We start from the raw sequence: 22,399 nt of genomic DNA, 5'->3' as shown, positions 1-22,399 counted from the left end.
ATAGTCTACTAAGACTCTTAGATCCTTTTTACACATATGACTGCCAAGACAAGTCTCCCCCATCCTATATTGGTGTATAATACATGGAAGCTTAATGTGTATTTTATATGCACAGACAACGATTGACTCCCTGAGACATTTAACTTATAAGGACCTTGGAAATGGAGTTGCACAGAACCATGACAATTCTAGCGACTCACACATTTCAAACATATCAACAAGAAATATCTTCAAATGGCCAAAAGAGGAAAAACACTTTACCTGGCATGAGTCATAGATCTGGCATATGGACCACCTCTAGTCACATTTGCTTGTGGTCACAGTATCAAGGGTGGTACAGGCAAGTTTCAGTACGCCTGTCCCAAATCAATTGTGGAACTGTGTTTTTGACATCTCCAGCCATATTACATACATATTTAGCCCAAGAATCTGTTGACCTTGTAGTCCATTTTCCTTTCAGATGGTATCGATTCCAACAAGGGTTGGAAGCCTAGTCCATGGTCCCAAGTACTATCTATCTAGGTTCAGGTGGGTATAAAGTTTGAGTCCAGTGACACCTTTAAGGTCAGCAAAGTTATATTTAAAGGTATAAGCTTTCATGTGCATGCACACTTCCTCAGAAGGCTTATCATACCACATAAATAGATGACATCCTTCTGATGACACACCAAGCTTCTGATTGGCCCTCACGGGAGGACATCCACCCAATAGGGTGATGGCAATTCCCCACTGGGGACAATCAGACGCTCGTCCCCACCCTTCTCCTCCTACTACTCCATACCACTTTCTGGCACGTAATACAACAGCAAACAAACAGCCACGAATGATGAAAGAAGAAAAAAAATGATGAGATGTCTACAAATAAATCAAGTCTTTAATTCAAAATATATGCCGGCACAAGTTTCATGATTTTACTAGCTTTTCAGAGGGAAAAAAATCTTCCTCAGTGGCTTAATTTTCTACTTTAAAAATATATCCGTCCAGCGATGTGCCAAGCTTCTGATTAGCTCTCACTGGAGGACATCCACCCAATAAGGTGATGGCAATCCCCCACTGGGGGCAATCAGAGATCACCCCCCTGCTGCTGCTCCTCCTCCATGCTACTTCCCGGCACTTGGCATAAAGGAAGAGCCAGCAGGTGGTAAGACAGGAAGCTGCAGATGGCCATCCAGTCATGTTCTGCCACAGCATACTGGACTCACCAGCATACTGGCTGCCAGGAGGGTGGGGAGGCCCATCCAGGTGTGTACTACTGCAGCTACCCTATGCTCCCCACCCTCCTGGCCATTGGAAAAGTGGAAAAGGCTGTCTGGCTGCGCTCTGTGGTTACTGCTCTGCACTCCTCACTATTCTTGCTGTTAGGAGGGCAGGGAAGGCCATCCGGCTGTGCTCTGCTGCATCTGCGCCATGCTCCCAAGTCTCCTGGCTACCGGGAATTCTCGGAGAGGAGCATCCAGCCCTGTTTGCTGGCTGGCCCTCCCTGCTCTACAGGAACAAACATGGGAGGGTAAAGGGCAAGAGGGCTCCTGTAGATCACAGCCGTCCAGCAAGTGAGCTCAGCCACCCTGATGTGCAGGAGCCCTCCCACTCTTATATGGCTCATTTTCATAACGGGATTTGCTGCTAGTACCTTGAATAAAACTTTGTTGGACTTAAAAGGCACCACTGGACTCAAACTTCTATCTCTTTAGTTTGCAATTGAATTCTAGGACTCTGCAATCTTAAGCAGGGTTTGCCTTTCTTAATAGATTGCAGCTAGTGGGAAGGTTACAACTCTGTTTAGGATTGTGCTATACATTATGATGAGAATGCTTAATTCAAAAGAAGTAGAGAGCTTGTGGTACCAATGGAAATCTAAAGATTTAGCCATATCACTTCAAACTCTGACAACCAGAATGAGAGCATTACTTCTTTGAAAACTCTTTGTTCACATGACTATAACCTTTTTTTTTAAGTAGCATCATCAATGTTATCTTTACTTTTATTTACCTACCAAGTGAGGATCTAAATTATGAAATGTGTGGTGAGGTCTAGTTTATGGATGTCCATGTGAGAATTATGTTGTTACTGTTTAAGCTGTCACTAATATATTGTTTTCAAAAACCTTTTTAGTTTTTTTGTTGTTTTTAAAAAACATTTCCATGTGAACCTACATGTTCGTATGAGCACATTTCATTGGGGAGTAACTCATGCCTCAAAAATTTCTGATTTTCTCTTGAGTTCACTTCCTCCCTTATGGGTATATGGCAGGAAACAAGAGCTTCACATGAAAAAAGAATGCATTTATGTTGGAAATGAGTAAATGTTCTATTTGTACAGACAGGAATGAATGCATGTTAAACCCAAACATTTGTGGAACAGCACAATGCAAGAATATTCCTGGGAAGTACGAATGTGAATGTGCAGAAGGCTATGCCTATAATTCAACTACAAAGAAATGTGAAGGTAGATCCCAATTTTTATTTTTTAAAGGAGAACTTTGAACATCTTTAAGTGTGCACTGTCATTATTGTACCTCGATACTTACTTGCATGGCAAATCACAACTTTTGCCTATTTAACAAGAATATAATGTATCCTGTTCCTGGGCAAGGTGATTGAAAGGGCCGTGGCAGATCAGTTTCTAGCATACTCCAGTTCTTGACCCTTTCCAGTCTGGCTTCCGACCTGGCCATGGGATGGAGATGGTGTTGGCTGCCATGATAGATGATCTACAGTTGGATATAGGAGGTTTGGGCATCCTTGTGTTACTAGACCTGTCAGCAGCATTTGACGTTGACCATGAGCTGTTTGCTTGCTGCCTTGCTGGAAATGGAATTCGTGGGACAACCTGTCAGTGGCTCATCTCTTTTCTCTTGAACTGGACACAAAGGGTTGCTGTGGGAGAGGAGGAGTTGTGCTCTTACCACTTCCCTTATGTGCTGCAGGGGGCGGTTCTCTCCGCTGCACTGTTTAACATCTTTAGGCACCCTCTGGCCAACTTGTCCAGAGCTTTAGACTGGATTGCCATCAATATGCCAATGACACCCATCTCTATTACTTGATGGGTGGCTGCCCTGACTCCCCGCTCCCCCGAAAGTTTTGCCAGTTGTTTGGAAGTAGTGATGGTTTGGCTGCAACTCAACCCCTCCAAGACAGGTCCTGTGATTTGGTGAGGTGGGGATGGATCTGAAAGCACATTTTTTCACCCTAGACAGGTAAGACTGAAGATCTCTGACTCCACTGGGAACTTAGGAGTGATTCTAGAGCCCTCCTTATCAATAGAGGCTCAGATTACTAAAGTAGCCCAGTTAGTGTTTTTCCACATTCACCAAGCACAGCAGCTATCACCCTATCTATCTTCAGAACACTTTGCTACAGTGATCCTTGCGACAATCATCTCCAGACTAGATTTCTGTAATTCACTCTGTGGGTCTTCCCTTATCCTTGTTCTTGAAACTTCAGCAGTTACAAAAATACAGCTGATAGGTTTCTCACTGGAACACTGTGAAGAGCTCATATCCAGCTGGTGCTGAGGCAGCTACATTGGTTGCCAGTTGTATCAAGTTTTGGTTTTAACTGGACCCAATGCTTCCCACAGAGCTTTACACTCGGCAGGTACAAATGTTCGAGACTTCCAGCCCTCATGAATTTCTACTGGCCTCGACCAGTGCCAGGGCCTTTTTGGCCTTGTCTCTCATATTTTCCTGGGCACATACATCTGTGGTAGAAATTTTGTGGTTTAGGAGGGGTGGGTGTTGGAGAGTGGGTAGGAGGGTCTTTTGTTTTTGTTTTTTTAGTATTGTACTGGTTTTTATTGTTTTAGCCAATGTTGTAAGCCACCCTGGGCTAGGAGGTCTAGGAGCAGCAGCATAAAAGGTTAATAATAAATAATACATAAAAATAAAATGTATAACTTAGCATATCAGCATATTTCTAGAATTTAAGCATATAAATGTCTTCATTTTTGATACAAAATATGTCAAGTATATCAAATACTTAAGACAGAGTTGCAGACTTCTGCAATTGGAGCTGACATATCACATGTATCTTTACTTTTTGCCATATGAGGGTTAAGAAACATTGAAGATAGAAAACAAATTCTGTGGTAAACAAAAGAAAGTGCATTATTTGAACAGAAATGCTCTCAGAGTCACAGTTGGTAGAAGAACCAGTATGTTTGGGTATTAATATACATGTAATATTGAAAACAGTGAACTCTTTAATGTATTATAATAAAACACATAGATTAAGTGTTGCCAAAATTATTTAAACAAAAAATCCTGATTATTTATATATATTTATTTGGATTTATTTCCCACCACTATCAGAAACACTTGCAGCAGGTTATAATGATAAAAAACTCCACGTAAAAAGTACAAACTAGTATAAAACCCACAGATCAGCAGTAAGCGAAAAGCCTCATCTCCCCACCCTACTATATCCCTCCTAACTGGCACCTCAGGAGTCTGAGTGTATAAATGAAGCTAAATGTGAAGGGTCCCATAGATCTTCCTTGCTCTGGTCTCCCCCAAATTTTACAATTTTTCAATTAGAAAAATTAAGGTCCTCAGACTTTTTCATGCTGTGCATTTGGAATGAGTGAAAAACTCTGAAAGACAGTGGTTTTCCTCACTCCAAAAGAGAAAATTTAGGACATTTTTCATTGTTCCTCCAAATTTCAGGCAGATGTTCAGAGATGGTTGCGATTGCCTACCTCTGCCTAGTGACCCTGGTATTGCTTGATGGTCTCCCATCCAAATACTGATCATGTCTAACCCTGCTTAGCTTCTGAAATCTAACAAGCCTGTGCTGTCCAGATTAGAGCAGACATAGATATACAAAATCACTGCTCAGTATACTTTTTTAAAATTACAACATGTGTTTTAGATTCAGGCATTATAAAATGTGTGCTTTATGTTGATGCCTGTATAATCTTCTTGCACAGCAGGAGTTTGTTTATTCACATAGACGGCAGGTTGCTAACACTGTCTTTCACACAGCCTGACTCTTCTAAATTATTTATTGTGCTTAGCCAACAAAGCAGAGAATGTAGTCAGCTTTGCTCAGTAGGGACAAAATGTGTTTTGCTCTGGTCAGCTCACATTTTCTCTCTTAATGATTGTTTTCCAACCCCCCTGGGCTTCAAAATTTGGTGTGTACGTGCACACATACACACACACACACTTCTCTATACCTTTGTATTGATCTTAATTTATTTTTTGTTTTAAATCCAAGACAGTATGGTATATGCACCATGGTTAAGCGTATAGATCATATTCTAGGTGGTACTTTTTTTTTAAACTGTAAGGGATAGTAATAGTCAGTTATAGTTCCAGGACTTAGATAGATTGGTCTGAGCTTTCTTTCACAGTCAGTCTTAAAGCTGTACAGCTCAGTCCTGTGAATGTTTTGCTCATTCAGATCGTCTTTCCCTCAGGGTCATCTGACTGGGAAGAGCAAAGGCTTACATATTTACATATTCATGTGGAAGAGCAAAGGCTTACATACTTTGTCTGAATGGGATATTTAAGGTTGTTAAAAGAAGTTATTGTGAATTATTTGTATTCAGATATACAATCAGTGATCTGAATAATCCAGGCTATCCTAATCCTGGTCATATCTGCACTGGGTTTCTTATCCTCTATCAGCTTGGATTTTAAGAAGCAAACTGCAACTTTTCTGATTTCCATTTTGATTGCTTAAAATTTTCCATCTGCAATGTCCATAATTGACGCCACAGTGACACCACCTTTTCACTGGACTATATGGGAGCAGATATTATCCACTAAATCTGAGAAACACGCTCTGAAAGCCCGGTATTGCAAGTCTAGATGTCCATGTTTTTTCAGTTTATCTTCCGCCCTCTTCTCCATGCCTCTACCGCTGATGTAGTGTGGTAGTCTGTCGATGATTTATCAGAGTGTCAATTCAAATACTACAGGAGATTCCACTCCCCCTTCTCCCTGGTTGTTCTGGCTATAGAGTTAGGGGACAAAAAGCTGGGAATAAAGCCCTCTCCAGCCTCCTGCTTCTTCAATGCCCGCAGGAGCTCCCTCCCCTCCACAGTCTAGCATCAGAGCTGGCTAGGAGGGGAGATAAAAGTGCATGTGGCTGCCCCTCGATCAGGAAGGCGAGAGGAGAGTGACAATTGGAACGGTTCAAATGCAGAATGTAGCATCTTAGTAAAAAATGTTTCCAGTTGAGAAAAAGGAATATTGCAGACCTGCTGCAAGGTCCAGGTTCAGATTTATCAGAATTCAGCAGGATTGACAGGGGGGGGGGGAGATGTGACTGAAGAGAGTACCCTTGTCAGATAATCAGAAACTAAGCAGAGTTGGCCCTGGCTAGTATTTGGATGGGAGACCACCATGGTATACCAAAGTTGCTATGCAGAGACATGCAAGAGAGCCTGTTTGGTGTAGTGGTTAGGAGTGCGGACTTCTAATCTGGCATGCCAGGTTCAATTCTGCGCTCCCCCACATGCAACCAGCTGGGTGACCTTGGGCTCGCCACGGCACTGATAAAACTGTTCTGACCGGGAAGTGATATCAGGGCTCTCTCAGCCTCACCCACCCCACAGGGTGTCTGTTGTAGGGAGAGGAATGGAAAGGCGACTGTAAGCCGCTTTGAGCCTCCTTCGGGTAGGGAAAAGCGGCATATAAGAACCAATTCTTCTTCTTCTTCAATGGCAAACCACCTCTGCAAGCCTCTTGCCATGAAAACCACAAGGGGTTGCCATGAATTAGCTGTAGCTTGATGGCAATATATATATAAGATGGGTAATATTTGTATCCAGCCTCTAAATCAGGGATTCCCAACCAGGGGTTCGTGGCAGCTCCAGGGGGAATCCGCAGCCTTTATTCTCCTGCCTAAATAGACTTTTCCACAAGCTAGGGAGCTGGCTGCCTCCACCCAGAGGGTGTAAAAATCAAAGGGTGGGTTAATTGTGGCATGGTATGGGGGGGCAGGCTGTCTTCTCAGCTCCTGCTCTTCTTTCTGGGCTACAAGAGGCAAAGCCCCCATAGTAGTAGTAAAGGTTGGAGGAGGGAGTGAAAGAAGAGTGAAGTATACAGATGGGCATGCCACTTCAAGGGGGTCTGGCAGGCCAGCCAGTTGACCTCACTTCTAGGGGTCCTCGAAGCCTAAAAATATATTTCAGGAGCTCATCTGAATTTTAAAAACACGTGCAAGCTCTGCATTAGCAAAACTACAATTATGTGTCTTTTAACATACCCTTTTTACTCCCAACAATGCAGTATTGTACCTTTTGAAAGCAAACATTAGGTTTAAGCTGTACGTTTCCCCTTTTTCTACAGATGTGGATGAATGTGCCGAAAACATTTGTTCTCAAATGTGTATCAATTCTCCAGGAAGCTATACATGCTATTGTGATGGCAAGAAAGGGTTTAAGCTTGCTAAGGACATGACAACTTGTGAGGTAAAGCACCACAGTTACCCTTCCCTTCCTTGCTTTTCTCAGTAGTGAGGTCAAACATCAGATTCCACACAGGGGAAGTGTTTGCAAGCACCCCGCCCTGTATACCTGTTTGGTATTTTTCTTTCATGATAATCTTCAAGGCATGAGAAACATGTGATTTTTAAGTATCTGAGAATGAGGGGAAAAACCCATTTCAGGCCCTTGACTGGGTGTTGTAGGGGTAAATCTGCCAAATCTTTCCCATTCTCTTAATGCCTTACACTTCTAAATCTCTTCCCCTTTCATGAGCCAGATGAATTTGGATTATCTTTTAGGCTAGTTGAAGATGATCTTCATTCACACTTTGTTGATGACATGACCTAGACACAAGTATCAATCCTTCCTTCTCAGGGTTAATCAGTGCAGGACGGTACCAACATTAACCATGGTGTACATACTTGCCCTATTTCCATCCATTGCTAGAGATTTCACAGGTTGATGCTTTATTTCAAACACCTGAACATCTTGTTTGAGCAGAGAAATACCTGTGTATTCAGTATGACGTAATGCCTGTATAACATCACCTTATTCCAAACTATCTCTAGATCCGTAGTCCAAACTACTTTAAAATCAGTTAATTTTTTACTTGTTTCCGAAAGGTTGAAACCCTGAGTTGGTACTAGTGAAATATTTGCATAGCTCTAAGTACCTTCACTTTAATAATTCTCTAGCTACCAGCTAAAGCCTTCCTAAGAGGTATATTAAACGATCAAAGCATTCCCGTTTCTTAGATGGAGAAAGAGGGAGGTATGCAGGGTTTCACTAAAAAAAAATTTTCCTCTATGAATGGCTTTCTTTATACTTCTTTGGCAAGACTGAGCATGTTCAAGTGTATTCAAACAGCTACGACTAAAAACAAGCTTTGACAGTTCAATGCAATGAGGTTTAAATAGTTCACAGATCAAAGGCAGCTATTGTGATTTTAACATACTTTTGAGAACTTGGTGAGTGGTAGTTAACTTTGATTTAATGATTAGGCAGCATGAGGTATAATTCCATTCCCTGCTGATAATGATATCAGCAAGCTGGCTATATAGTTTTGTTAAAGAGAGCCAGCTTGGTGTAGTAGTTAGGAGTGCAAACTTCTAATCTGGTGAGCTGGGTTCGATTCTGCGCTCCCCCACATGCAGCCAGCTGGGTGACCTTGGGCTCGCCATGTCACTGATAAAGCTGTTCTGACCGAGCAGTGATATCAGGGCTCTCTCAGCCTCACCCACCTCACAGGGTGTCTGTTGTGGGGAGAGGATAGGGAAGGCAACTGTAAGCTGCTTTGAGACTCCTTCGGGTAGAGAAAAGTAGCATACAAGAACCAACTCTTCTTCTTCTAAATCACTTCATATATAGAAAGGAGATACAGAACAATTTTTAAAAGGGTATCAGAACTGCTGACATAAAATCTGCCTGAGATTCCTTGATAATAAGTCTAGACCTTTACATATTGCTATAATACTAGAGCTGTTGCTCCAAAAGGAAGTCTGGCAGAGTCTTTAGTCTTAATGCAGTATTGACAGCTAAACCACACCTCCAATAATAGGTGCTTTGCAGATGGCATTGGTTGGTTGTGGTTCTAATGGACAACCTGTTCTTCAGCCTGTGAAGATCTCACTGGAGGTAGTCTAAAAACACAGGCCATTTCTAGGAGACAAAAGGTATTCCATTCAAATGACCAGTGTTTTTAACAGTTTACCTTTTGCAATTCCCATGTAGTAAATCTGTGGTTTTTGAAGGAAACTACTGCACAAATTACTTTGCTGGCCAACTGTTGGACAGAAGTTGGTGGCAGATACCATTATAAAACTTGTCTTGATTCCCACTTTGTAATGACCATAATTTACAGTGTACATTTGAAAGGGAATAGGTATTTGAATTTGTTCTAATATATTGCTAAAACTGACAATGGTTAGAGATTTGACCTTAGTCAAATTATAACAGTTTTCCTCTTTTCTTTTATTCCTAGCCTGTACAAGATTGTCTCACCCTGAATCTTGAAACAAATTATGAATTGCTTTACCTGGCAGAGAAATTTATAGGAATTCCCGTTTTGTATTTAAGGTTTAGGCTGCCTGAAGTTACAAGGTAAGTAGATATCAAAAGCCCTCAAGTATGGGAGAGCAGGGGAACAACTATACTTTACTGGAGCCACGCAATCTGAGGACACAAGGGCAGGCTAGAAGCTCATTACCATGTATGATGTTTCAAAATTAAATAGATATTTTTCGTTTCATGGTTTATGAGCTATTGTGGTAGGAAATTGATGTTATCAGTTCGTACTGAACCCTGAATAATGATGCTTGGAGCTTTTTATATCAGTAGATAAACACATCCAGCCCCTTTATTAGCTGTGTTCATTGTCTATTGCTTGTGAGTTGTATTATGGAGCTGTTACATTGTTTTTAGCAATATATTTTATTCTATAATAACTTTCACGGTGTACAGATCTAGCCTGTTCAGTGTTTCATACTCCATCCTTTCTCCTTTATTGTGCTTTTCTGTCCCGTCCCAGATTTTTGGCTGAATTTGATTTTCGGACCTATGATAATGAAGGTGTTATATTGTATGCGGAATCTCCTGACCACACAGCATGGATTTTGCTTGCACTTCGTGATGGGAAGATTGAAATTCAGTTCAAGAATGAAGTGGTAACCAAAGTAACAACTGGTGGCAAAGCCATTAATGATGGCTTATGGCACATAGTAAGTCTTTTGTAGTGCCAGAAATTTAAGTTCCTGTTCCTGTTGTATTGTTGTTTAAGATAACTGAAATGGTGTTACTTAGATGATTGTTGTTGTTGTATTGGTTTATGTTATATATTAATTTGTTCCATGTATCCCCCCATGTTGTATGTAAACCACCTTGAGCCATATGGAAGGGCAGTATGGAAATCAAATAAATCAAATAATAAAATAATAAATAAAAGAAAATTGCTTGTAAGGGAGCAATTCCCTTTTCAAACAACTTTATAAATTTGCAGTAGTAACTCAGGATATGAACAGAAAAAAATTAGTACTTTGTGGATAGAGTTTTGCTGATTCGGTGAGGCTAAAATCCCCACTCCCCTTCTGTATCTGTATCTGTTACTTCCACTTGATTCTTTATCCTCTCACTGAAAATGCAAATGCCAGTAACTGTCCAACCACATTTCTCTCAAATGCCAAACAAGATATATAGTTCCATAGAAGGCTGAGACCAAAAAGAAGTTCCTGATAGTCTTTATTATTATTTATTCGATTTCTTAACCACCTCTCGGGTGAGCCATCTTAAAGCGGTTTACAGGTAATAAAAACATAAAAATACAGTAAGTTGCAGTTAATTACAATAAAAGGCAGCATAATCCTATAACTATTGACCCACCAAAATTTCATACCCACTCAACGGACCCTCTCCCAGAAGACTCCATGCTTCAGGGTGGTGTTAAAATGGCAAACATTGTTAACATGATAAATCCAGGTGCCTCAAGGTACAGATTTAGTTGCAACCCAGTTTCACCTTATGGTTTGTCATCTTTTCCCACTTTGCTTTTACTTTCAGCAAAACAGAATCCTTGCTGTGTTGAAGCTGGCCTCTTCAACATGTACAAATATATCTGTTTCTTTTTACCTTTAGATCTCGGTGGAAGAGCTAGAGCACAGCATCACAGTCAAAATAGCCAAGGAAGCAGTGATGAATATCAACAGCCCTCAAAATCTTTTTAAGCCATCCAATGGCTTTCTGGAGACTAAGGTGTACATTGCAGGTCTGCCTCGCAAAGAAGATAGCACTCTCATTAAAATGGTAATCTTTTCCAGTGTTGATAATGGCATCTCTGTTAGGATCTCTTCTCATACATACCCACTCATGTTTGTGTGTCCCTGTGGTCTGAGACAAAATGTATGTGATTTTTGTTTTCATCCACAATATGCTAAGTGAGTTGAGAGGTTTTGTCTGAGACGCTAGGTGTGGGATGTCTTTCTACAAAGGTTACTCTCCAGTCTGATGAAACACCATTGACAACAACTCTTTGAGTGCGGTTCTCTAACCAATTCCCTATCCACCTAACTATCTGAAAATCCAGATTGCAGTCCTTCAACTTATCCATCAGAACATCTATTGCCTCCTTCACTTTACGTTTGCTCCTCACATAGCTGAAAAATCTTTTCTTGTTACAATGGGCTTCCCTGGCCAATCTTAGCTCACCTTCAGCTTTGGCCTTTCTTATGATTGATCTACAGTGCCTAGTAACCTGTAGGTACTCTTCTTTAGAGCTCTGTCCTTCCCTCCATTTCCTGAACATTTTCCTTTTCTTTCTTAGTTCCTCTTGAAGTTCTCTGTTCATCCAAATAGGCTTCTTAGAGCTCCTGCAGTGTTTTCGTCTTTCTGGGATAGTCATTGATTGAGCATGCAATAGCTCCTGTTTGAGTAGCGCCCACCCTTCACATGCTCCCTTCCCTTCCAGCATTGTCGTCCATGGTATGACACTCATCATGTCTCTGAGTTTATTAAAGTTTGCCCTACGAAAATCCAACATCCGCGTCTGGCTACAAGCTTCCTTGGCTCCCCATCTCAAAAGGAATTCTATGAGGACATGGTCACTTCCCCCTAGGGTCCCCACCTCCTTCACCTCATCCACCAACTCTTGCCTGTTGGTCAGTATTAAGTCCAGTATGGCTGAACCTCTTGTGGGTTCATCTACCATTTGATAAATGAAATTGTCAGCCAGGCAGGTCAGAAAGTTACATGACTGAGGATGCTTTGCAGAGTTTGTTTCCCAGCACACATCTGGGAAATTGAAGTCACCCATGATGACAAGGTCCTGCCGCTTGGATATTGTCTCAAGCTGCTCACAAAGTGCAGCATCCACATCCTCTCGTTGGTCAGGTGGTCGGTAGCAGACACCAACCACCACACTGTTTGTTTTCCCCTCGCTTATTTTCACCCAGATGCTTTCCACTGTAGATATGCTCTCCTTCACTAGAATTTCTGATAAAAGATCTGCTGCTTCTACATGAAAACTCTGCTGTGAACGTAGTTGATTTCTGAAGTGTTTGAAGTGGTGGACAGGGACAAGGGTTACCTGGGTCCAAATGCCTCTGTCCTGATGGTCATTGAAAGACCTCGAGGCAGTCACCAGCTTTCAGCATAATCAACCTTAAAGCTGGTGAGGATAGCATGGAGGAGGAGAACTTGCATAAATGTCTAGCACATGAAAGCAGGGGAAACAGTCCGAAAAGGGAATGTATGTTTCCTGCCCCACATTTAGGTATCAGATTTTGACATACCTCCCGAAGGGAAACTTACATCTGCTATACTGGAAACGCCAATCAGCCCTTGATCAAATGTCCATAGCTTAAACTTCCAACAATGTCATCCTGAAGATACCTTCCAAGAACATTGATTTCAGGATATCACTGCAAGTCCCAAGCCATCTGGCCAACATGGGAGTGTGTATAGGTTATGTACCTCTCATTCAGTTAGATTTGTTACACTCTGTGGTTTGAGAGTACAGGAGTAGAGCCAATTGGAAGTCAAGCATCTTGTTTAAACTGTTGTGCAGAAAATACAGAGTCTGGTGTGATGAAAATCAACTTAGTGACTTGCTTGAAAAACCAATTATGAAAGAGAACTACTTGCTCTGAAGCTAGCAATCGCTATATTTGGGGGTGGGGAGTGGGTTCCTTGTGGTCTCAGAAAAGGGTATCTGAAGGATTCTGGCCTGATTCTGGGACCTCCTTCTGTATGAGCCTCGGCCAGCATGGTGACTCAGGTTGGCTTACAAATAGTTTGCATTAAAAAAAAAAAGATACAGCATAAAAATATCTAAAACCAGGACAATAAAACATCTAACAATTCACAGACTGCAATTGCCAGACACCTGAAAGAATTACCACAAGGCATCACAGAATAGCTTAAACAGCACTCACAGAATCACAGTGTTGTAGTCCTTCATAAAACCTTGCCAGCATGGAAGCCTACCTAGTATCTTCTGAAAGGCTGTTCCAAAAGGTTCTTTCCTGATAGACTGTGTTTCTGTACCAGATCAGAATGCCCCAATAATCATAGAACCATAGAAGAATAGAGTTGGAAGGGACCTCATAGTCCAACCCCCTGCACTATACAGGACACTCACAACCCTATCGCTCATCCATTGTAACCTGCCACCCCCTTAAGCCTTCACAGAAGCAGCCTCTCCGTCAGATGGCTATCCAGCCTCTGTTTAAAAATTTCCAAAGATGGAGAACCCATAACCTCCCGAGGAAGCCTGTTCCACTGAGAAACAGCTCTAAGTGTCAGGAACTTTTTCCGGATGTTTAGATGGAATTTCTTTTGAATTAATTTCATCCCATTAGTTCTAGTCTGTCCCTCCAGGGCAAAAGAGAACAACTCTACTCCATCCCCTATATGGCAGCCTTTTAAATACTTAAAGATGGTTATCAAATCCACTCTCAGTCAGAACTTTATATTTGTCCCTGTTGAACTTCATTTTATTCAGTTTAGCCCACTTCTCGAGCCTATTAAGATCATCCTCTATTCTGATTCTTTCGGTTGTATATTGCTGTACTTTTCCTACAGATTAATCCCCGTCTTGATGGATGCATTCGTGCCTGGAACCTGATGAATCAAGGGAATTCTGGTGTGAAAGAAGTAATTCAAGAGAAGCAAAGTAAACACTGTTTGGTAGCTGTTGAAAAAGGGTCTTATTACCCTGGTACTGGTGTGGCAATGTTTCAAGTTATCTACAGTGAGTATGTTCCCCACCTCTTGATGTCATGCCTTGGTGGCCACAAAGTGAATAGAAATGAGAATGTATATTGCCATTTTCCTTCACAGGCTTCCCATCCAACCATCTTGAAAGCAGGTTATGTGTTGTACTAGTTCTCCCAAAGAAGAGTCTGTATCTGTTGGGGAATGGTGGCTCAGTAACACAGAATCTAGGTCCCAGTTTCAGTCCTTGGCATCTTCAGTTAAAAGGGAGTAAGTGATCTGAAAGGCCTGTGCCTGAGACCCTGGAGAGCCATTCCTGGTCAAAGTAGGTAATATTGACCTCAATAGATGGATGGTCTGACTCGGTAGGAGGTGGCTGCCTCTGTCCATGTGCACTGCTTATACAATCAGGGTTTTTTATAGGTCCTAGCATTGCTTATCTGTGTGGGTTGTGAAGCATTCCACATTATCCATGGACTGCTATTGAAACTTCCATTTGCAAGAAATCACTTTGGACCAAATGAAACGTTACTGTTTTGAAAGAATTGGGTTCAGGCTCAGAATGCCACTATAGGGGAAGGAATGGCTCCTAAGACCCCCTCCCCCCCCCCAGCTGTTTCCCTGTAAGAGCACTGCATCAGGTACTTGTTTCCCCAGGTTTGCTGTTCAACAGACACTCCACACGGAGAAGAAATATTGGGGAAATAACCCCTCCAGAGTGGTTTTCATTAAAGAAAGTGACTTGAGGGGAAACAGGAGTCCTTCTCCCAGCACCATTCTAAGCCTGTTGGAGCTCTCGGGGGGGGGGGGGGTAGAAGCTGTTTCCCTCAGTTACTGCATGGCTACAGGGGTCATGAGTTGAGTCCAGGAAGCCTAGACCAAGTGCTTTAGAAACCCTAACTTTTAGTTTGATCATTAGCAGTGATATCGCGTAAAGCCAGGAGGCAAGATTTTTTTTGTGTCAGAATGAATTCTACTTCCCTCTCCTTTTCGCCTTCTGTGCTCAGAAGTCATGTGTGTTACCACCTGAACATGTTGTCTACTCCTTTTCGACCTCTCCCCACTTCCCCCCAGTCCAGGCAGCCTGTCCGCTTTGCTCATCCTGCCCCCAGTGCAACAGATATTTATCTGTTTAGACTTTTATCTGGAAATTTATTGAAAGGTTTTTTTTTTTAACTCTTGAAAAATGAGGTCAAGGAAGTTTTTCTCTTCCCTGTTTGATCCCGGAGAGAGCAGTTAACTCTTTAAGACCTGTATGGCCTGGTACTGGTTGGCATGCCAGGCTAGGATCTGACAGACTGCCATGGTAAGATTAGGCCAGTTACTTGTTTTCAGCCTCTTACCGCACAGGGTTGTGGTGAGGATGAAGTGGAGGAGAGGTGAATGATGCTTTGGGCCCTCTTTGGGGGAAAGCAGAGTATATAAATGTAGTCATGGTGTGACTGTTTCCAGATTACTGATTGAAAGCTATTTGTGATGTGTGGTAGGTGCCTGTTTTTCTTGCATGTTGCAACTCAATAAAAATATTTTTAGGGCATCTGGCATCTACTTTATCCTTTTATCTGGACACTTATAATTCAAAATCATTAATCTGCCCTGAATCTGCCCTGGTAATTTTCAGCTTGCATCTATCTTGCCAGAGCAGAGATAAAAATTACCTGGAAATAAATGAGAAAAACAACTTTTGTGACTTACTAATAGATATTATCTCCCTCCCCCCCCCCTTTGTTAAAAACAATATTCAGATAACAGCCTCACGGATACAGAAGAGTGGTTGATAAACGTCACTATGACCATCCGTCCATCCACAAGCACTGGTGTGATGCTTGCGTTGGTTTCTGGGGAGACTGTGCCTCTTGCTTTATCAGTCGTGGAGAGCAACTCCTCAGATTCCCAGGTAGTCTTTTGTTCCCACTGCAGGCATGCATATGTGTCCAATTTTCTTCATGTCGGTAGTATGAGAGCCAGTGCAGTATAGTGTTAGAATGTCAGACAAGGCTCTGGGAGACCAAATTCCCACTTTGCCACTGAAGCTTGTTGGGTGATCTTGGACTATGCACACTCTCAGTGTAACCTACCTCACAGGGTTGTTTTGAAGATAAAATGGAGGAAAGGAGACTGGTGTAAAGCAGCGCAGGTCCCCATTGGGGAGAATCCTAGTATGAATAGCTGATCTGACTGAAAGTCTTTTTTGTTTGATTAACCATCAGAGGCTTAAGCCAAGGTAACAACTTGAGAGTCATTGTTTTGGGTATTGTGAGGGACTGCTTTACTTCAGAAAGGTGTAAGTGGTTTTGTCAGTTCCACTGGCAGAAGTAAACTCAGCTGATTCAAAGTCGCACCTATAACATAGGATTTTCTTACTTGATGGTACCACTCAGAACATATGGGGGGAGGGGGGCAGGCAGAAGGTTACCTATTCAGAAGCCCCCTATTCACATCTCTCTGAAGATAATTCTTCCTGGCATGCAAGGTTTCTGTGAACAGGCTTGGATGAGAGGTATTTTGGAGCATCCTGTCCTTGGCACATGGAGTCCTGTGAGACGACTGTACCACATCAGAAACTACATGTTTTTATTGGCTCTTAAAAACTTGAAGCCCTTTGGAATGTATACATCTTTGGGGGAGTGTTACTTATTAAAATATGCATGTCTTTCCCTTAGGCTCACAAGCCTAATATTATCGCAAGAAATGCAATAAAGCACCGTTACCACCCCCACATGCTCCCCAAGAAAATGCTTGTAGCCCAAAATGCTTGCAGCCCAATTAAAAGCAAAATATAACCACTCTTGGTGGTGTCCATGACTGTGGTTTGCTTCTGGCTCCTAGGAACTCATTGCGTCTATTGAGAATGTCATTGTTGCCCGTTTGGCGTCAAAGAGGCTGTGTACCAGGAGAAGAGTGCTGGTGGGACTCAGAGTCAGCAGGCGGCTGCTTGAACTTACAGCTGATTCGCATTCGGATATCACCTACTTGGATCAAGAGTTTGCTGTCCTGGACCAAACAATGCGGAGACCCATTGATACCTACCTAGGTGGCCTTCCTGGTAAATGTTGTTTTCTTCCATTATAATTTACCCATTTACATCACCCTTGGTTTATCTATTTGTTTGTTTTAAAAGAAAGTGTCGTTTCTTGAAGTAATTTTATGCACTTACAATTAAAGCCTAGTATTGTGGTAGTAGTAATAATGCACTGGCTCAACACAAAGAGAAGCAGAATCTATCCGGGGATGTCACCTGAAGAACCTCTCCATTCCATATGCAGCCTCTTTTCTCTTGTTTTATCGTGTACTTCAAGCGCCCTCTACTGACATGTCTGAGAACAGTCTTGGCATATAAAGTAGGTTCAGGTGGGCAGCTGTGTTGGTCTGAAGCAGCAGAACAAAGTGCAAGTCCAGTGGCACCTTTGAGACCAACAGAGTCTTATTCAAGTTATAATCTTTTGTATGCAAACATTTTTATACCTTGAATAAAACTTTGCTTGTTTTAAAGGTGCCACTGGACTCATTCAATGTGGTTTGTTAAAGATGAGTGAGGGAGACATGTTTAAGAGAACCCAGAGGTTTGTTTTTGTTTTACTTGATAAGCTGCTTTTGGGGTAGAAATGACTTACAAAAATCCCATAAGTTTAAGACAGCCACAGATAAAAATGTAATGTGATCTATTTGTAAATCTCTTCTGAAATTCATAGCTGCTGGGTTTCTTCTTTTTTTGCAATGGTCCTAGTAAGTAGAACTAAGCTTTAGCAGTGTCTTCAGATTGGGGCAGAGGAGAATAAAATGAGTCCTCTTTCACTATAACCTTTTATGCACGGCAGCAGCTACCCCACACTGCCGCCATGCCGTTGCGGTAGGGCACGATGCCCCGCTGTTCCCTGTGTACGCACGGGGGATGGTATAGCTCGATCTTGTTAGATATCAGAAGGTAAGCAAGGTTGGTACTTGGAAGGAAGACTTTGCAGAGGAAAGCAAACTATCTCTGCTTCTCACTTGCCTTGAAAGCCCCTTGCTGGGATCACTATAAGCTGCTTATGACTTGATGACACTTTACCCACATGGAAACAGAGCTTTCTTTTTGTGTTTCTTTTCTCAATATTTTCCTTGCTTTTCCATACCCCCTTTTCTCAATCCCTGATCCCATTTCTCTTCCCTTTCCTTTCAAATATCAATTTGCAATCCATGTACTATTATTTCCCCAATCAAACCCTTCCTCCCTTACCTCTGTCTTCTCCCCCTATGATGATGCTATTGTTGTTCATGTCTGCTTTTAAAATAAATTGAAAACTGATAAAAAGAAGAATTCTAACTAGAATGCTGCAGAGTTTGTGGTAAAATTAGCAATAAATGCATATTTTTTGGAAGCTGAAATAGTATTGGGGAAACTTTCCATTTAATCACGTTTTTGTTCCATTCAGATAAGTGTTTTTAATAAAAAACAGATATTGGAAAAAAATGACATTCATTTTTTTGGTGGTGTTTTATGCAGATGTTCCAATTGACGCAACCCCTGTGACACTTTTTTATAATGGTTGCATGGAGGTGAAGATCAATGATAAGTATCTGGATCTGGATGAAGCCATCTCCAAAAAGAACGACATTAGATCACATTCATGCCCTCTGATTATGAATCACATGCAGAATTCTGAAGCTGATGATACCTTATAAGAGAATCCAGAGAGTTTTGTACAAAATGGATAAAGGTAGAAAATGAACTGGAAAGATTCTCCTTTTTAATGGTGTATTTTGAGAACAAATAAATGGCATCCTTTTCCAGTATAAAGGGACAGCACCACAATTAATATTCCATCAAAATAATCTGTGTCATAACAATTTAGTGGAATAGCCTACCTGTCAACATGTATACAGTTCATATTTTATATTTTACTTAGCCTGCAAATGAAACCAGAAAACGCCAGTCTGGTTTCAATGTGATACCTTGATTCTGGTATGTTGTAATGTGGCTGCTAATTGGCACTGAACAGACTGAATCAAAGTATTTTCATTTTACTTCCAAAAATAGCTTTCCATCTAGGTCCCAAAATATTCCGTATTTGTAGAAAAGAATGTACAGTCCCATAAAGGGAGAGGGTACCAACAGCTATGCTAGCAGCCTCACACAGGAGGGTCACAAGCAAATAACGAAAAACCAAATGTTGAGATTAAAGTGTCAATGAGATAATTCTAAGACTTCATAGATATTTATTTAAAAACATATTAAATGGGTCCAAACTCTTTCCTATAGTAGGCACACTGGTCACAGCCAAGATTCAGTTTCTCTCAAATATTTACAGTAAAAAAAAAAGTAAGTTGATTTTCTGTTTAATAACCTTCTGAGCCAAAAGATTGCGTTGTATGATATATTACCATTGATACACATACAGCAAAATGTGATGAAAGAGATGTATTGTATATCAGAAAGAATGAAAGCCTAGATTCTCATTAAGGCCTGTTTCGCTCTCCAGATGAGAGGTTCCAGTACTGTAGTTCTAGTAAGGATGACCTGCACCTTAATTGCCTCTTCCTGTCATTATCAGAAAGCTTCATCGTGTTACCCAGTGAGAAGCCCATTTATGTTTCCTAGCAGCATAGAATACTATGCTAATTTAAGATATTGCTTGAAACCAGCATACTGTAGCCAGATGATAATGAACTATAATTTAAGGACAGTATAAAAAAGTGTAAGATGATTGTTATTAGTGCCTCCTGAACTGTGAACATCAATGGGGTTTATCCTAAGCACCTTTACATAGCACCCTAAAAATCAATAGGATTTTCAGGTAAATGTATCAGAATTTAATCTCTTTATCCCAAATTACTTGAAAAGATGTCCTGAACAGAACTTTGTGACCTGAAACCATGCCTCAGCCTTAACTAGCAATGCAAATCTTATTTCGGTGCATACTTAGACATAAGCCTTAGTTGTTGCTTGCATTCTTAAGAACACTTTCCGGGAAGTTAGCCCTGTGAATAAAATGGGACGTACTTCTAAGTAGGCCTGTCTAGAACTGCCTCCTTAATCAGTGGAAAGTGAGCACGCTTAATACAGGATCAAAACATACAGGGTGCTGGGAAATTCACAATAGGCTCGTCCCAGTGGCTCTTTACCAAAACTACAGATGCACAGGGAGCCAGTTTAGATTTGAAAAACATACTTGAGTCACAAATTAAAACAAGGTTTTTCACAGTTCTATAGTCCTTTAAATGAAAAGATAGGCACTCATTTTTTATATATAATTGATCAACAATAATGCAGTAACAAAGACAGAGTAAAAGGATTAAGACACTACCTGAGAGTGTGTGTGGGTCCAATCCAAGCTACAACCCTTTTTTGGCTGTAATTTTCCTTTCATGGAGATCCATGATTTCTCAAGTCTCTGAAATGTATAGAATTAATTCCCAGAAGCTTTTTAAAATTTGGCTCCCTCACCCTTACACAAATAAAATAATAAGCCTGCATGTGTAGCTTTCCTTCCACAATTTTGCTATGCCAGACTTCTTTTTTTAAGTTTGAAGTGTTTTGGCAGATGAATGCTGTGATTTCCTGGGAGGAAACTAAGCAGAAAAAGATGATTGGAAATGTAGATCACTGGCATGCACCTGTTTGGTTCTTTGAGATTGTCATCGTGGTTTCTAGACATAGATGCAGTAAGAGTACATATTGCAGACCTATGCCAGGAGCAGAGGCTAAATGCTGCTCTTTTTTGTTTTCTTTTTCCAAAGCCAAGGAGGATGAGGAATTGTTACGTATAAAAATGCATGAAAAAATAGGTCGCTTCCCGTATTTTCAATTGATTTCTATTTTGTTTCCTCTATTGATATTGTAATACGCTCTAATAAAAACATAAAGGAGAATCTACAAGTATCTTTCTGTTTCAGGGAATACTTTGTGTTAATGTTTTAATTATCAAAGCCTTATTTAAGAGAGTGGGGTGTCATTAAAATGAAATTGGTTTGTTTTCTGTACAAACATAAACCAATATTGTCTGTTATCATCTTGTAATAGATCAACTGTTTGGATTCAGGTCATTCAAAGGTTCCTCCAATATTTGTCCAATCTTTCATTCACATCATTTGTTTTTGTTTTGCCACTTATGTACCCATCATATTTGTAAGCTAAGGTCAGCATAATGGTTCTGCCTTGCTCCGTTTAATCCTAACAGAGAGAATGTAGAGAGAGAGAGAGAAGAACTCTTCAAGTAGGTTCCAATTTTTTTTTCTCAGCTAAAAAGTGTTGTTATACTAGTGTGATAGCACTTTTGGATCTATCTCTTAGCTTCGAGTGCTAAAAATAACAGCTTGCAAGGCACAGGAATAAATGGACAATTGAAGGGAAGTATGCATTGGTGTCTACAAGAATCAGTATTGGGTTCTGTTTATAAATGATGGCTTTAAAAGGGGGTTGGATTCATGGACAATAGGTCTATCAGTGGCCATGGTGACTAAAGGGAGCCTTGATATTAATTGGTCCCAGTGCCAGGAGGCAACATCAAAGGAAGACCTTAGCCACTGTGACCAGAGTATTGGCCACTATGTGAGAAAGGATGCAGGACTAGATATGCAACTGGTCTGTTCAAACAGGGCTGTTCTGATATGTTGCTTTCAATTTTAGCAATGTCTGAGGTAAATTTACAATGGTTCACAAGGTATATGAAATTAACGTCTCACCGAGACTGATTTCGCAGTTATGATTTGTCAGCGTGTTTTCACTGCATCGGATTCTAAATGTGGACTCCCAAATTTACACCTGACATCCTGCATCTATGGTTTTCTCCTGTCATTGGTCAGGACTCCAATAGTGGCATATGTTTTGCATTTTCATCAGGAGAGTGTACAGTCCCACCTCCTGTCATGCCTTCCCCCCTTTTCTTTTGGTTTGAGCATGTGCAATAATGCCCCTGCACCATAATGCAATCAAAAATTTTAAAAATCACAAAAATCTCAATTCCTGCGGTTCTAGAATCACCAAGTGGCAGGATTTCTTGTGCTGATGTGTGTTCAACTACCATGTATGCATGAAGCCAAATTACATCAGCCACTGTTACATAGCTGTTTATCTGCATAATGAAGTGTCTCATTGTACCTTAAATAATGAAAGTAACATATGCTTAAATGCTGAAGGGGGAGGTAGGAGGAGGGATGTTGAGTCCTGTTTTTTTTTTTACTTCAGGTTAACTTTCTGGACCATTCCCAGAAAGCGGTTGCTATTATTGCAAATTCATGCAGTAACATGATCATGTCCAAAATTTTTACAAATACGGAGGGG

The 22,399-nt window shown here is 41.0% G+C and overlaps 1 protein-coding gene across 2 annotated transcripts in view; it reads left to right on the top strand.

The window, feature by feature from the left end:
* PROS1 (protein S) overlaps positions 1–20,995 on the top strand; it is a 37,607-nt gene extending 16,612 nt beyond the window's left edge. For both annotated transcript variants that reach the window (XM_077342207.1, XM_077342208.1), the window contains exons 7-15: positions 2,320–2,445; positions 7,298–7,419; positions 9,416–9,534; positions 9,962–10,151; positions 11,062–11,229; positions 14,005–14,173; positions 15,882–16,033; positions 16,966–17,182; positions 18,623–20,995. In XM_077342207.1, the coding sequence (XP_077198322.1) occupies positions 2,320–2,445; positions 7,298–7,419; positions 9,416–9,534; positions 9,962–10,151; positions 11,062–11,229; positions 14,005–14,173; positions 15,882–16,033; positions 16,966–17,182; positions 18,623–18,801 (1,442 nt within the window). In that variant the 3' untranslated portion in view covers positions 18,802–20,995. The remainder of the gene's footprint in view (positions 1–2,319; positions 2,446–7,297; positions 7,420–9,415; positions 9,535–9,961; positions 10,152–11,061; positions 11,230–14,004; positions 14,174–15,881; positions 16,034–16,965; positions 17,183–18,622) is intronic.
* Positions 20,996–22,399: the final 1,404 nt, after the last annotated feature.

The sequence above is a fragment of the Paroedura picta genome, chromosome 6, assembly GCF_049243985.1.
Source record: "Paroedura picta isolate Pp20150507F chromosome 6, Ppicta_v3.0, whole genome shotgun sequence".
NCBI lineage: Eukaryota > Metazoa > Chordata > Lepidosauria > Squamata > Gekkonidae > Paroedura > Paroedura picta.
The sequence above is the reverse complement of the archived record's forward strand: the minus strand, read 5'-3'. Positions and strand labels throughout refer to the sequence as shown.